General features: G+C 46.1%; 1 protein-coding gene across 1 annotated transcript in view; it reads left to right on the top strand.

The window, feature by feature from the left end:
- The window catches only part of LOC129705359 (dnaJ homolog subfamily C member 13-like), a 109,097-nt gene that overhangs the window by 77,562 nt on the left and 16,832 nt on the right, over nt 1-14,703 (top strand). Inside the window, exons 27-30 of the mRNA XM_055648907.1 lie at nt 2,738-2,837; nt 6,327-6,401; nt 8,245-8,357; nt 11,700-11,869. Coding sequence (XP_055504882.1) covers nt 2,738-2,837; nt 6,327-6,401; nt 8,245-8,357; nt 11,700-11,869 — 458 coding nt within the window. The remainder of the gene's footprint in view (nt 1-2,737; nt 2,838-6,326; nt 6,402-8,244; nt 8,358-11,699; nt 11,870-14,703) is intronic.

The raw sequence follows: 14,703 nt of genomic DNA, 5'->3' as shown, positions 1-14,703 counted from the left end.
CTGGTTTGTAAGTTGATTAATTTACTTTAGAGATACTAGCGATCCCCACACGTTAACACTATCAGCCACAGTCAGAGGGTGGTGGACTTCTTTGCCACAGAAGGCTGTAGAGGCCAAGGCAGAGGATATTTTTAAGTCCGATAGGATATTTTCAAGATAGATTCTTGATTGGTACAGGGGTCGGGTTATGGGGAGAAGGCAGGAGAATGGGGTTAGGAAGAAGAAATAAATCAGCCATGATTGAATGGTGGAGTAGACTTGATGGGCCGAATGGCTTAAGGGAGAATTTACACTTACACCAAGCCAATCGACCTACAAACCTGCACGTCTTTGGAGTGTGGGAGGAAACCGTAGATCTCGGAGAAAACCCACTGAGGTCACAGGGAGAACGTGCAAACTCCGTACAGACAGAGCCCGTAGTCTGGCTCGAACCCGGGTCTCTGGCGTTTCAGGCACTGTGAGGCAGCAACTCTACCGCTGCGCCACCGTGGCCTCTATAAATTGCCCCCAGTGTGAGTGTGTGGGAGTGGGGAAAGCATGGAGCTAGCGTGAAGGGGCGATCAGCGGTCAGCGTGGGCCAAAGGGCCCGTTTCCACGCTGTGTCTGTAAACTAAACTAAAAGGTCCCCGGGGAGATGCTAACTGCATTTTGTCGTCTCTGTACTGTACACTGCACAATGACAACAAAGTTTGAATCTGAATCTGAATCTAAAGAATGATGCCGAGATTGGAGGTTATTAGCTCCAGGGAGTGGTTGGACAGACTAGAATTGTACCATTTGGAATACCCAAGGTTGAGGGGAGATCTGATAAAAAAATATATATGAAATGATGAGGGGCATAGATAGGGTAGACAGTCAGAAGCTTTTACCCCAGAATGGAAAAAATCAAATACTAGAGGGCACACCTTTAAGTAAGTAAGTACGTTTATTGGCCAAGTATTCACATACAAGGAATTTGCCTTGGTGCTCCGCCCACAAGTAACAGCCTCACACAATGACCGCCATAATGTTTTGGGCAAACACCCATCATTTATTTATTTGTCTCTGTACTCCACAACTTGAGATTTGTAATAGAACAAATCACATGTTAAAGTGCACATTGTCAGATTTTAATAAAGGCCTTTTTTATACGTCTTGGTTTCGCCGTGTAGTAATTACAGCAGTGTTTATACATAGCCCCCCCCCCCCAAACCATGCATTAAAATGGCCCTTATTAAAATCTGACAATGTGCGCTTTAACCACATGTGATTTTTTTTTCTATTACAAATCTCAAATTGTGAAGCATAGAGGCAAATAAATAATTGATGGGTCTTTGTCCCAAACATTATGGAGGGCACTGTATGTGCATATGTGCCCCCAATATCTGCCTGTATATAATCAATTCCCTGCATCTCCATGCGCCTATCCAAAAGCCTCCTAAATGCCACTGTCGTATCTGCCTCGACCACCACCTCGCTAATACCTCCTTCATGCCTTTTACTGTGTACGGCCCTCCTCGGGGACACGAACTATATGAAAACTGTCAAACTTAACTCTGCAGCAACTTTAGGAACAGTTAAGGGCATGTCCCACTATACGAGCTCTTGGGTAAACTCGTGGTAAGCACGTAGAATGTACGTAGCGGGTACGTCGGAGCTCGGGACGTCTCTTAGCGGCTCGTAACGCTAACGGCAGGTAATCTCAGGAAAGGCGGTAAGCTCGTGAAGACTCGTGAAGATTTTTCAACATGTTGAAAAATGTCCACGAGAGCTCCGAGTACCTACGAGCGGCCATTACCCGTAATTCTCTGAGTTTGAATCATAGAAACATAGAAACATAGAAATTAGGTGCAGGAGTAGGCCATTCGGCCCTTCGAGCCTCCACCGCCATTCAATATGATCATGGCTGATCATCCAACTCAGTATCCTGTACCTGCCTTCTCTCCATACCCTCTGATCTCCTTGGCCACAAGGGCCACATCTAACTCCCTCTTAAATATAGCCAATGAACTGGCCTCAACTACCCTCTGTGGCAGAGAATTCCACAGATTCACCACTCTCTGTGTGAAAAAAGTTCTCCTCATCTCGGTTTTAAAGGATTTCCCCCTTATCCTTAAGCTGTGACCCCTTGTCCTGGACTCCCCCAACATCGGGAACAATCTTCCTGCATCTAGCCTGTCCAACCCCTTAAGAATTTTGTAAGTTTCTATAAGATCCCCTCTCAATCTCCTAAATTCTAGAGAGTATAAACCAAGTCTATCCAGTCTTTCTTCATAAGACAGTCCTGACATCCCAGGAATCAGTCTGGTGAACCTTCTCTGCACTCCCTCTATGGCAATAATGTCCTTCCTCAGATTTGGAGACCAAAACTGCACGCAATACTCCAGGTGTGGTCTCACCAAGACCCTGTACAACGGCAGTAGAACCTCCCTGCTCCTATACTCAAATCCTCTTGCTATGAAAGCCAACATACCATTCGCTTTCTTTACTGCCTGCTGCACCTGCATGCCTACCTTCAATGACTGGTGCACCATGACACCCAGGTCTCGCTGCATCTCCCCCTTTCCCAATCGGCCACCATTTAGATAATAATCTGCTTTCCCGTTTTTGCCAGGGGAAACTCAGGAGAACTCTTGAATTACCTCGTACAGTGGGACAGGCCCTTTATACGTGCCTCCATTAATTATAAATCGTCTGCTTTTCTGACGACTGATTTTCTACAAAGGCTTGAATGGAATGTATATTTGTCACACCACAGGTGGTGAACATAGTGACGGCCAACCAAGAATGTGTCAATAACATTGCCGAATCTCTGGTCCTCTCCAACCTCCTGGTTCTGCTGCATTCGCTGCACTCCAGTAAGTAAACCTCCCGACGTGTACAATGGGCTCAAAATGCTGCAGTAACTCGGCGGGTGAGGCAGAATCTCCGAAGAGAAGGAATGGGCGACATTTTGGGTCGAGACCCTTCTTCAGGGAAGGAGGAATCACAGAGACGGGGGAGCAGTGAGAGAGGGTGTTGCTGAACTCCCATCGGAGAGAGGAGGAGAAGTTCTTCAACGTAGACATACCTTGGGGAGATTTTGCAGTGGAGTGGGTGAGGCATCAACGCTGGGCTTGTACACTCTGGAATTTAGGAGGATGAGAGGGAATCTTATTGAAACATATAAGATTATTAAGGGTTTGGACACGCTAGAGGCAGGAAACATGTTCCCAATGTTGGGGGAGTTCAGAACCAGGGGCCACTGTCTAAGAATAAGGGGTAAGCCATTTAGAACAGAGATGAGGAAACACTTTTTCACACAGAGTTGTGAGTGTGGAATTCTATGCCTCAGAGGGTGGTGGAGGCCGGTTCTCTGGATACTTTCAAGGGAGAGCGGACGGAGAACCTGCCTCCACTGCCTTCTGAGGCAGAGAATTCCACAGACTCACGAGTCTGTGTGAAAAAGTTTTTCCTCATTTTCCACAATTCTCTGCCTCACAGGGCGGTGGAGGCAGGTTCTCTGGAGGCTTTCAAGAGAGAGTTAGATAGGGCTCTTAAATATAGCGGAGTCAGAGGATATTGGGAGAAGGCAGGAACGGGGTACTGATTGTCGATGATCAGCCATGATCACATTGAATGGCGGTGCTGGCTAGAAGGGCCAAATGGTCTCCTCCTGCACCTATTATATAAAAAAGAAATGGGCGACGGTTCGGGTCAAGATCTGAAGAAGGGTCTCGACCCGAAAGGTTGCCTGTTCCTTCTCTCCAGAGATGCTGCCTCACCCGTTGAGTTACTCCAGCATTTTGCGTCTACCTTCAATTTAAACCAGCATCTGCAGTTCTTTCTTACACGTGTATAATGGACTCCTTCAGTTTGCACTGCGCTGTACTCTGCAACTAATGTGTCTGAATGTTTTAGCTTAGTTCAGTTTAGTTTATTGTCACGTGTAGCGAGGTACAGTGAAAATCTTTTTGTTGCACGCGAGCCAGCCAGCGGAGAGACAATATGTGATTGAAAGCCAATCGGGCCATTTACAGTGTGTAGATACATGATAAGGGAATAACGTTTAGTGCAAGGTAAAGCCCGACCAAAGATAGATACTGCAGTAGTTCAGAACCGCTCTCTAGTTGGTGAGAGGACGGTTCTGTTTCCTGATAACAGCTGGGAAGAAACTGTCCCTGAATCTGGAGGTGTACGTTTTCACACTTCTGTACCTCTTGCCCGATGGGAGAGAGGAGAAGAGGGAGGAGTGGCCGGGGTGAGACTGGTCCTTGATGCTGCTGCTGGCCTTGCCGAGGCAGCGTGAGATGTAGATGGAGTCAATGGAAGGGGGGGGGTTGGTTTGTGCGATGGTCTGGGCTACGTCCACAATTGCTTGGGTTGTGGGTGGAGACTCTTTCTGTGCTGGTCCCAGTAGAGGATCTGCTATCAATAGACAATAGGTGCAGGAGTAGGCCATTCAGCCCTTCCAGCCAGCACTGCCATTCAATGTGATCATGGCTGATCATCCCCAATCAGTACCCAGTTCCTGCCTTCTCCTGACGATATTTTTAAGAGCCCTATCTAGCTCTCTCTTGAAAGCATCCAGAGAACCTGCCTCCACCGCCATCTGAGGCAGAGAATTCCACAGACTCACAACTCTTGTGAGAAAAAGTGTTTCCTCGTCTCCTTTCTAAATGGCTTACTCCTTATTCTTAAACTGTGGCCCCTGGTTCTGGACTCCCCCAACATCGGGAACATGTTTCCTGCCTCTAGCGTGACCAAGTCCTTAACAATCTTATAATCAAACCCTATCAACCATCACAATTGTTACACTCTTTTAAATCTTTACTTCAACGGAACCATTTCCTACACTAACCGTGCTATATCTTTGCACTTTTATCCCAGAGGTATGAATATTGACCTCCAATTTCAGGTAGTCCCTGCTTTCTCCCTCTTTCCCCTTCCCTTTCCAGCTCTCCCACAGCCCACTGTCTCCGCCTCTTCATTTCTTCTAGTCCCACATGCCTGCATTTGGCCCATATCCCTCCAAACCTGTCCTATCCATGTACCTGTCTATATGTATCTTAAACATTGTGATGATCCCTGCCTCAACTGCTGTACCTCCCATGGCAGCTCGTTCCATACACCCACCACCCTTTATGTAAAACACAAGTTACCATTCAGGTTCCTATTAAATTTATTAAGTTTCTTAAACTAACAAAGCTGAACTCTTCCACTAAATTTATACCATTTATCCTTTATTTTTGCCCTGTTGACAGCGTTAACTTAAGTTCTTAACTTAAGTCAGAGTGTGTTGAATCTGTGGAATTCATTGCCACAGAAGGCTGTGGAGGACAAGTCAGTGGATATTGTGGGACTGTCATATGATGAAAGAACGGGTCGACTGGGCTTGTATTCACTAGAATGTAGAAGGATGAGAGGGTATCTTATACAATTCTTATAAAATTCTTAAGGGATTGGACAGGCTCGATGCAGGAAAAATGTTAGGGGAGTCCAGAACCAGGGGTCACTTAAGAATAAGGGGTAAGCCTTTTAGGACTGGGATGAGGAAAAATGTTTTCACCCAGAGAGTTGTGAATCTGTGGATTTCTCTGCCTCAGAATGCAGTGGAGCCCAATTAATTGAAAGTTTTCAAGAGAGAGTTGGATTTAGCTCTTAGGACTAATGGAATCGAGGGATGTGGGGAGAAGGCAGGAACGGGGTACTGATTGTGGATGATCAGCCATGATCACATTGAATGGCGATGCTGGCTAGAAGGGCCGAATGGCCTCCTCCTGCACCTATTGTCTATGTTTCTATGTGTCTGCGTCTCTACGTGTCTACGTTTCTATGAATTGATGGGCTCTCATTTAGTTCCTTGAAAGTGGCGTGTCGGAGGCACACTAGATAGGGTGGTCACAAAGGCTTTCTGCACATCAGTCAGAGTTTTGAGTACAGACGTTGGGAGGTCATGTTGCAGTTGTACAAGATGTTGTTGAAGCCACATTTAGAATATTCAGTGTTCTGTTATAGGAAAGATGTTGTCAAGCTGGAAAGGGTACAGAGAAGATTGCCTGAGCTACAGGGAGAGGTTGAGCAGGCCAGGACTTTATTCCTTGGAGTGCAGGAGGATGAGGAGGGATTTTATAGAGGTGTATACAAGATCATGAGAGGAATTGATTGATACTTTTGCCCAGAGTAGGGGAATCGAGTACCAGGGGACATGTACATGGATAGGATAGGATTAGAGGGATATGGGCAGGTGGGACTCGGGCAAATGGGGCACGCTGGCTGTGGGTAAGTTGGGCTGAAGGTCCTCTGTCTCACTCCATGACACCACTTAATAATTCTGATGCTTTGACATTTCATTCTTCGTTCCTTAGGTCGCCTGCTCGTTCTTGAAACTCTCTACGCTCTGACATCAAATACAAAGATCATAAAAGAAGCCATGGGGAAAGGTAAGTCTCTTCTTGACCTGTCGTTCGGTACCTACGTAGAAACAAGGAACTGCAGATGCTGGACTCTGCAACAAAACCATGTATGTCAGGCAGCATCTGGTCAAGGTATGGACAGATGACATTTTGGGTTGGGACCCTTCATCATAGCAAAAGGATTTGAGTATAGGAGCAGGGAGGTACAACTACAGTTGTACAGGGTCTTGGTGAGACCACACCTGGAGTATTGCATACAGTTTTAGTCTCCTAATCTGAGGAAAGTCATTCTTGCCATAGAGGGAGTACAGAGAAGGTTCACCAGACTGATTCCTGGGATGTCAGGACTTTCATATGAAGAAAGACTGGATAGACTCAGCTTGTACTCGCTAGAATTTAGAAGATTGAGGGGGGATCTTATAGAAACTTACAAAATTCTTAAGGGGTTGGACAGGCTCGATGCAGGAAGATTGTTCCCGATGTTGGGGAAGTCCAGAACAAGGGGCCACAGTTTAAGGATAAGGGAGAAGTCTTTTAGGACCGAGATGAGAAAAACATTTTTCACACAGAGAGTGGTGAATCTGTGGAATTCACTGCCATAAAAGGTAGTTGAGGCCAGTTTATTGGCTATATTTAAGAGGGAGTTAGATGCGGCCCTTGTGGCTAAGGGGATCAGGGGGTATGGAGAGAAGGCAGGTACAGGATACTGAGTTGGATGATCAACCATGATCATATTGAATGGCGGTGCAGGCTCGAAGGGCCGAATGGCCTACTCCTGCACCTATTTTCTATGTTTCTGTAAGATATACAGTGCATTCAGAAAGTATTCAGACCCCTTCACTTTTTCCACATTTTGTTACGTTCCAGCCTTATTCTAAAATGGATTACATTCTTTTTTTTCATCAATGTGCACACAATACCCCATAATAAAAAAACAAAAGCAGGAATCTGAGGGGTAACTTTTCATGCAAAGGGTGGTGGGTGTATGGAACAAGCTGCCAGAGGAAGCAGTTGAGGCAGAGACTATCCCAATGTTTAAGTAACAGTTAGACGAGTACATGGATAGGGCAGGTTCGGGGGGATATGGACCAAACGCGGGCAGGAGGGGGACTAGTGTAGCTGGGGAATGTTGGCCGGTGTGGGCAAGTTGGGCGGAAGGGCATGTTTCCTCACTGTATTACTCCATGACTTATTTGGACAGTTACATGGAAAGGATATGTTCAGAGTGTTTATAACTGGTGTCTAAACACCGGTCTAGAGTGTTATGGGCTCAACGTGGGCAGGTGGGACTAGTGTAGATGGGGCACATTGGTCGGCAAGTGTAAATTGGGCTGAAGGTCCTGTTTCCGTGCTGTATGACTATCAATACAGCAAGATTGTTAAGGGCTTGGACACGCTAGAGGCAGGAAACATGTTCCCGATGTTGGGGGAGTCCAGAACCAGGGGCCACAGTTTAAGAATAAGGGGTAAACCATTTAAAACAGAAACGAGGAAACACTTTTATTCACAGAGAGTTGTGAGTGTGGAATTCTCTGCCTCAGAGAGGCAGGTGGAGGCCGGTTCTCTGGATGCTTTCAAGAGAGAGCTACATAGGGCTCTTAAAAATAGCGGAGTCAGGCTATATGGGGAGAAGGCAGGAAGGGGATACTGATTGGGGATGATCAGCCATGATCACATTGAGTGGCGAAGGGCCGAATGGCCTACTCCTGCACCTACTGTCTATTGTTTATTGTCTATCAAATATCCATTGGATGCAACGAGAGTGAATAAGGTTTACTGTGCTCACTTTGCCGCTTCAGTTTTGTGTTGTATTTTGTGTGGGTACGTTTTGGAAGCATAAACTAAAGTTACCGACTGCTTTGCTCTCCAGGTGCCCTGGTGTATCTTCTAGACATGTTTTGTAATTCAACGCATCCTCAGGTTCGAGCCCAAACTGCAGAGCTCTTTGCCAAAATGATCACAGATAAGCTTGTTGGACCAAAGGTACGTCATTGCTTCTACTCCTCCCCCTCTCCCATCGGGCAAGAGGTACAGAGGCGTGAAACCGCACACCTCCACATAGAAACATAGAATTCCACAAATTCACAACTCTCTGTTTTTTCTCACCTCAGTCTTAATAATAATAATAATAATAATAATGTTTATTTATATAGCACTTTTCAACAAAATCAATTTGAACCAAAGTGCTTTACAGAGATTGATTAAACTAATTGAACAGATTAAATGTCAATAAATCCATACAACATAAAAAAGAAAAGGAAAAAAAGACACAGAACAGTACACTATAGAAATCAACAAGAAACGTCCCCCCACAGCAGAATTCACTGTGAGGGAAGGCACTAAAAATATCCAGTTCTCCCCCTCATAGTCCACCCGAGGTCGGGGTCTATATGTGGCCTCCTCAGCCAACTCGATTAAATGGCCTCCCCTTTATTCTAAGACTGTGGCCACTGGTTCTGGACTCGCCCAGCATTGGGAACATTTTTCCTGCATCTAGCTTGTCCAGTCCTTTTATAATTTTATATGTTTCTATAAGTTTTCCCCTCATCCTTCTAAACTCCAGTGAATACAAGCCTAGTCTTTTCAATCTTTCCTCTTATGACAGTTCCGCCATCCCAGGGATCAATCTCGTGAACCTACACTGCATTGCCTCAATCACAAGGATGTCCTTCCTCAAATTAGGAGACCAAAACTGTACACAATACTCCAGATGTGGTCTTACCAGAGCCCTATACAACTGCAGAAGAACCTCTTTACTCCTATACTGAAATCCTCTTGTTATGACATAGACATAAATTCAGCGACATGTTCTTCCCAGCTGTTATCAGGCACCTGAATCATCCTACCAAGAGTCAAGATTGTTTTATTGTCATATGTCCCAGGTGGGACTGAAATTCTTACTTGCTGCAGCACAACTGAATATGTGAATATGTAAACATAGTACATAACGGGGGAAATGAGTGTGTGGCCAGGATGGTGTGGGTCCTTGATGATTTTGGCTTCCTTTTTGAAGCAGCGACTACGATAGATCCCTTCGACGGTGGGGAGGTCAGAGCCGGTGATGGACTGGGAGTGGTCACAACTTTTTGTGTGACAGATGGCGCAGTGGGCTAAGTGTTCGGCTGGCGACCGGAAGGTAGCCGGTTCGAATCCCGCTTGGAGTGCATACTGTCGTTGTGTCCTTGGGGCAAGACACTTCACCCACCTTTGCCTGTGTGTAAATGTAATGTAATTATGTGAAGCACTCTGGGGTCAATGCAAGTTGACTAAAAATGGGCTATATAAATAAGATTATTATTATAGTCTTTTCCGCTCCTGGCCACGATACAACCAGTCAGAACGTTCTCCACCCACGACCAGAGACCAGTCCTGAACTACTATCTACCTCATTGGAGACCTTCAGACTATCTTTAATCAGAATTTACTGGATTTTACCCTGCACTGCAATAGCATGTATCTGTGCACAGTGGACGGCTCGATTGTAATCATGTATAGTCTCACCGCTGATAGGCACAAAATGCTGGAGCACCTCTGGAGAGAAGGAATGGGTGACGTTTCGGATCGAGACCCTTCTTCAGACCCTGAGTCAGGGGAAAGGGAAACGAGAGACATCGACAGTAATATAGAGATATGCAAAAAAAAAAGTAACCATGATAAAGGAAACAGGCCATTGTTACCTTTCTCATTGTAATTTTTCCCCCGACTCAAGTCTGAAGAAGGGTCTCTACTCGAAACGTCACCCAATCCTTCTCTCCAGAGATGCTGGCTGTCCCACTGAGTTACTCCAGCTTTTTGTGTCTATCTTTGGTTTAAACCAGCATCTGCAGTTCCTTCATACGCATATCGTCGTTCTGCTGCCAGGTTAGCACGAACAACAATGAATTGGCTCATAGAACATAGAAAATAGGTGCAGGAGGCCATTTGGCCCTTCGAGCCAGCACCGCCATTCATTATGATCATGGCTGATCGTCCCCTATCAATAACCCGTGCCTCCCTTCTCCCCATATCCCTTGACTCCATTAGCCCCTTGAGTTCTATCTAACTCTCTCTTAAATCCATCCAGCCTCCACTGCCCTCTGTGGCAGGGAATTCCATAAATTCACAACTCTCTGGGTGACAAAGTTTTTTCTCACCTCAGTCTTAAATGACCTCCTGTTTATTCTCAGACTGTGGCCCCTGGTTCTGGACTCGCCCAACATTGGGAACATTTTTCCTGCATCTAGCTTGTCCAGTCCTTTTATAATTTTATATGTATCTATAAGATATCCCCTCATCCTTCTAAACTCCAATGAATACAAGCCTAGTCTTTTCAATCTTTCCTCATATGACAGTCCCGCCATCCCAGGGATCAAACTCGTGAACCTACGTTGCACTGCCTCAATCACAAGGATGTCCTTCCTCAAATTAGGGCCTGAGCCCCGTGGTCCGATCCCGGCTACGGGTGCTGTCTGTACGGAGTTTGCACGTTCTCCCCGTGACTTACGTGGGTTTTCTCCGAAATCTTCGGTTTCCTCCCACACTCCAAAGACGTGTAGGTGAGTAGGTTAATTGGCTTGGTAAATGTAAAAATTGTCCCTAGCGTGTGTAGATAGTGTTAATGTGCGGGGATCGCTGGTCGGTGTGGACTTGGTGGGCTGAAGGGACTGTCTCTCCACTGTATCTCAAAACTAAACAAAGCTATCCTGAGTTACTACTGTATCTACCTCATTGGAGATCCTTGAACAATCTTTGACGGGACTTCACTGGCTTTTTCGTGCATCTGTACCCTGTGGACGGATCAATTGTAATCATATATTGTCTTTCCGCTGACTGGTTAGCACGCAACAAAAGCTTTTCACTGTACCTCGGCACACGTGACAATAAACTGAACTCACGCACTGGAGTACCTTCACGGGTCAGGTGGCAGCTGCAGCGGTTTTGTGATATTTCAGGTCAGGACCCTTCTTCAGACTGAAGATGGATCCTGAGACAAAACGCTACCTATCCATGTTTTCCAGAGATGCTGCCTGACCCGCTGAGTTACTCCAGCACTCTGTGAAACGTCACCTGTCCATGTTCTCCACAGATGCTGCCTGACCCGCTGAGTTACTCCAGCACTCTGTGAAAGGTCACCTATCCATGTTCTCCACAGATGCTGCCTGACCCGCTGAGTTACTCCAGCACTCTGTGAAACGTCACCTATTCATGTTCTCCACAGATACCGAGCCACTCCACTGAGCATTGTGTGTGTGTGTATGTGTGTGTGTGTGTGTGTGTCTGTGTCTTTGTGTAAACCAGCATCTGCGGTTCCTCGTTTCTACTCTAACTGCCGTTCTCTCAACCTAGGTGAGGATAACTTTGACCAAGTTTCTACCCGGCGTGTTCATGGACGCTATGCGGGACAATCCTGAGGCATCGGTCCATATATTTGAGGGGACGCATGAAAACCCGGAGCTGATCTGGAATGACAACTCCAGGGAGAGAGTGGCTACGACCGTTCGGGAAATGATGCTCGAGTGCGTAAGCTAACGGTGACATTGCATTTCTACAACTATCAAACTATCCTTTTTCCTGTTGCTCTTCAGTTCTAGGTTTTACAGTGCAAACTGTGCAGTTCACTGCCACAGTGGGCATTGGAGGCCTAATCACTGGATGTACTCAAGAGAGAGTTAAAGGCCTGTGCCACTTGGCGATTTTTTTCGGCGACTGCCGGCGTCATTGACTGATGTATCACGGTCACCGAAAGATTTTGAACATTTGAAAATCCAGCGGCAACAAAAAGATGTTGCGACACTTGAGGAGACGCCGCGCGTCAATACGCCGTTACACCGTTATGAGAATGCAGGGTGACTTGAACAGGTTGGGGGAGTGGGTAGATGCATGGCAGATGACGTTTAATGCGGATAAATGTGAGGTTATCCACTTTGGTAGCAAAAACAGGAAGGCAGATTACTATCTAAATGGCGTCAGGTTGGGAAATGGGGAAGTACAACGGGATCTGAGGTTCCTTGTACATCAGTCTATGAAAGTAAGCATGCAGGCACAGTAGGCAGTGAAGAAAGCGACTGGCATGTTGGCTTTTATATCAAGAGGAATCGAATATCGGAGCAAAGAGGTCCTTCTGCATTGGTACAGAGCCCTAGTGAGACCACACCTGGAGTATTGTGTGCAATTTTGGTCCCCTAATTTGAGGAATGACATTCTTGCTATTGAGGGAGTGCAGCGTAGGTTTACAAGGTTAATTCCCGGGATGGCGGGACTGTCATATGCTGAGAGAATGGAGCAGCTGGGCTTGTATACTCTGGAGTTTAGAAGGATGAGAGGGCATCTCATTGAAACATATAAGATTGTTAAGGGTTTGGACACGCTAGAGGCAGGAAACATGTTCCCGATGTTGGGGGAATCCAGAACCAGGGGCCACAGTTTAAGAATAAGGAGTAAGCCATTTAGAATGGAGACGAGGAAACACTTTTTCTCACAGAGAGTGGTGAGTCTGTGGAATTCTCTGCCTCAGAGGGCGGTGGAGGCCGGTTCCCTGGATGCTTTCAAGAGAGAGCTAGATAGGGCTCTTAAAGATAGCGGAGTCAGGGGATATGGGGAGAAGACAGGAACGGGGTACTGATTGGGGATGATCAGCCATGATCACATTGAATGGCGGTGCTGGCTCGAAGGGCCGAATGGCCTACTCCTGCACCTCTTGTCTATTGCGCGACCTGATACGTCATTCAATGATGCTGGCAGTCGCCGAAATTCCATGTTATCCCATTTTCTCATCAACTCCTTGCACTCGAGGAACAATTTTGAGGCCAGTAAACATGCAACTCCGCACGTCTTTGGGATGTGGGAGGAAACCGGAGCACTCGGAGGAAACCCACGAGATCACGGGGAGAACGTGCAAACAGAAGACTGTGGAGTTGAGAACCTTCTTTCTCTCCAGAGATGCTGTCTGTCCCGCTCAGACTATCCTTGATCGGACTTTGCTGGCTTTACCTTGCACTAAACGTTAATCCCTTCTCCTATCTGTACACTGTAAACGGCTCGATTGTAATCATGTATTGTCTTTCCGCTGACTGGTTAGCATGCAACAAAATTTTTCACTGTACCTCGGTACACGTGACGATAAATAGACTGAACAAACTTTTATATTCCCTTGTATTTAAATTGTCTTACAGACAAATCTTGCATTGATGATGTTAAATGCTGACATGTAATTATAAGGCCGTAAGTGATAGGAGTAGAATTAGACCATTCGGCCCATCTTGCCAAATGACACCCACAGCTCTTGCGTACTGTCCTTGATTTCCCTCAATCTGTCTGTTGTGTTTACTCAAAATGAAAACCTTGTCATTCTTTCCCTCTATGCAAACTTCGACAGTGTTTCAACATATCATATTCTTCTGCTCATGTTGATAGGAGTAGAATTAGGCCATTTGACCCATCGTGTCTACTAAGCCATTCAATCAAGGCTGATCTATCTCTACCTCCTAACCCCATTCTCCTGCCTTCTCCCCATAATCTCTGACACCCGTACTAATCAATAATCTATCTCTCTCTGCCTTAAAAATATCCAATGACGACCTCCACAGCTGTCTGTGGCAAATAATTCCACAGATTCGCCACCCTCTGGCTAAATAAATCTCCTTCATCTCCTTCCTGAAAGAACATCCTTTAATTCTGTGGCTATGAGCTCCAGTCCTAGACACTCCCACTAGTGGAAACATCCTCTCCACATCCACTCTATCCAGGCCTTTCACTATTCTGTAAGTTTCAATGAGGTCCCACGTTCCCCCCCCCCCCCCTCTTTCTTGTAAACTCCAGTGAGTACAGGCCCAGTGCCGTCAAACGCTCATCATATGTTAACCCATTCATCCCTGGGATCATTCTTGTAAACCTCCTCTGGAACCTCTCCAGAGCCAGCACATCCTTCCTCAGATATGGGGCCCAAAATAGCTCAAGATATACCACGTGAGGCCTTACCAGCGTCTTCTTGAGGCCCTATCAGTTATTTGATAGACGTGCTTCTCAGCACTCTTCGTAGGCACAGAATTGATGGCATCACATAAAAGTCAAAGTGAATTTTATTCGTGACATGCACCCGAAGGTGCAGTGAAATGAATTTGCCAGCAGCGATACACTTAAAAAGAGAACACACAATACACAATAAGATTTAACACAACCATCCACTACAACATTCTTGACTTTCCACCCGAAACGTTGCCTATTTCCTGCGCTTCATAGATGCTGCCTCACTCGCTGAGTTTCTCCCGTATTTTTGTCTACCTTCCATTTTCCAGCATCTGCAATTCCTTCTTAAGCAAGGGTTGGAATTAGCTGGGGTTACTGAAACTGT

This window comes from Leucoraja erinacea, chromosome 2, assembly GCF_028641065.1.
Source record: "Leucoraja erinacea ecotype New England chromosome 2, Leri_hhj_1, whole genome shotgun sequence".
NCBI classification, from domain to species: domain Eukaryota; kingdom Metazoa; phylum Chordata; class Chondrichthyes; order Rajiformes; family Rajidae; genus Leucoraja; species Leucoraja erinaceus.
This window is presented reverse-complemented; position numbering and strand designations above follow the sequence as displayed.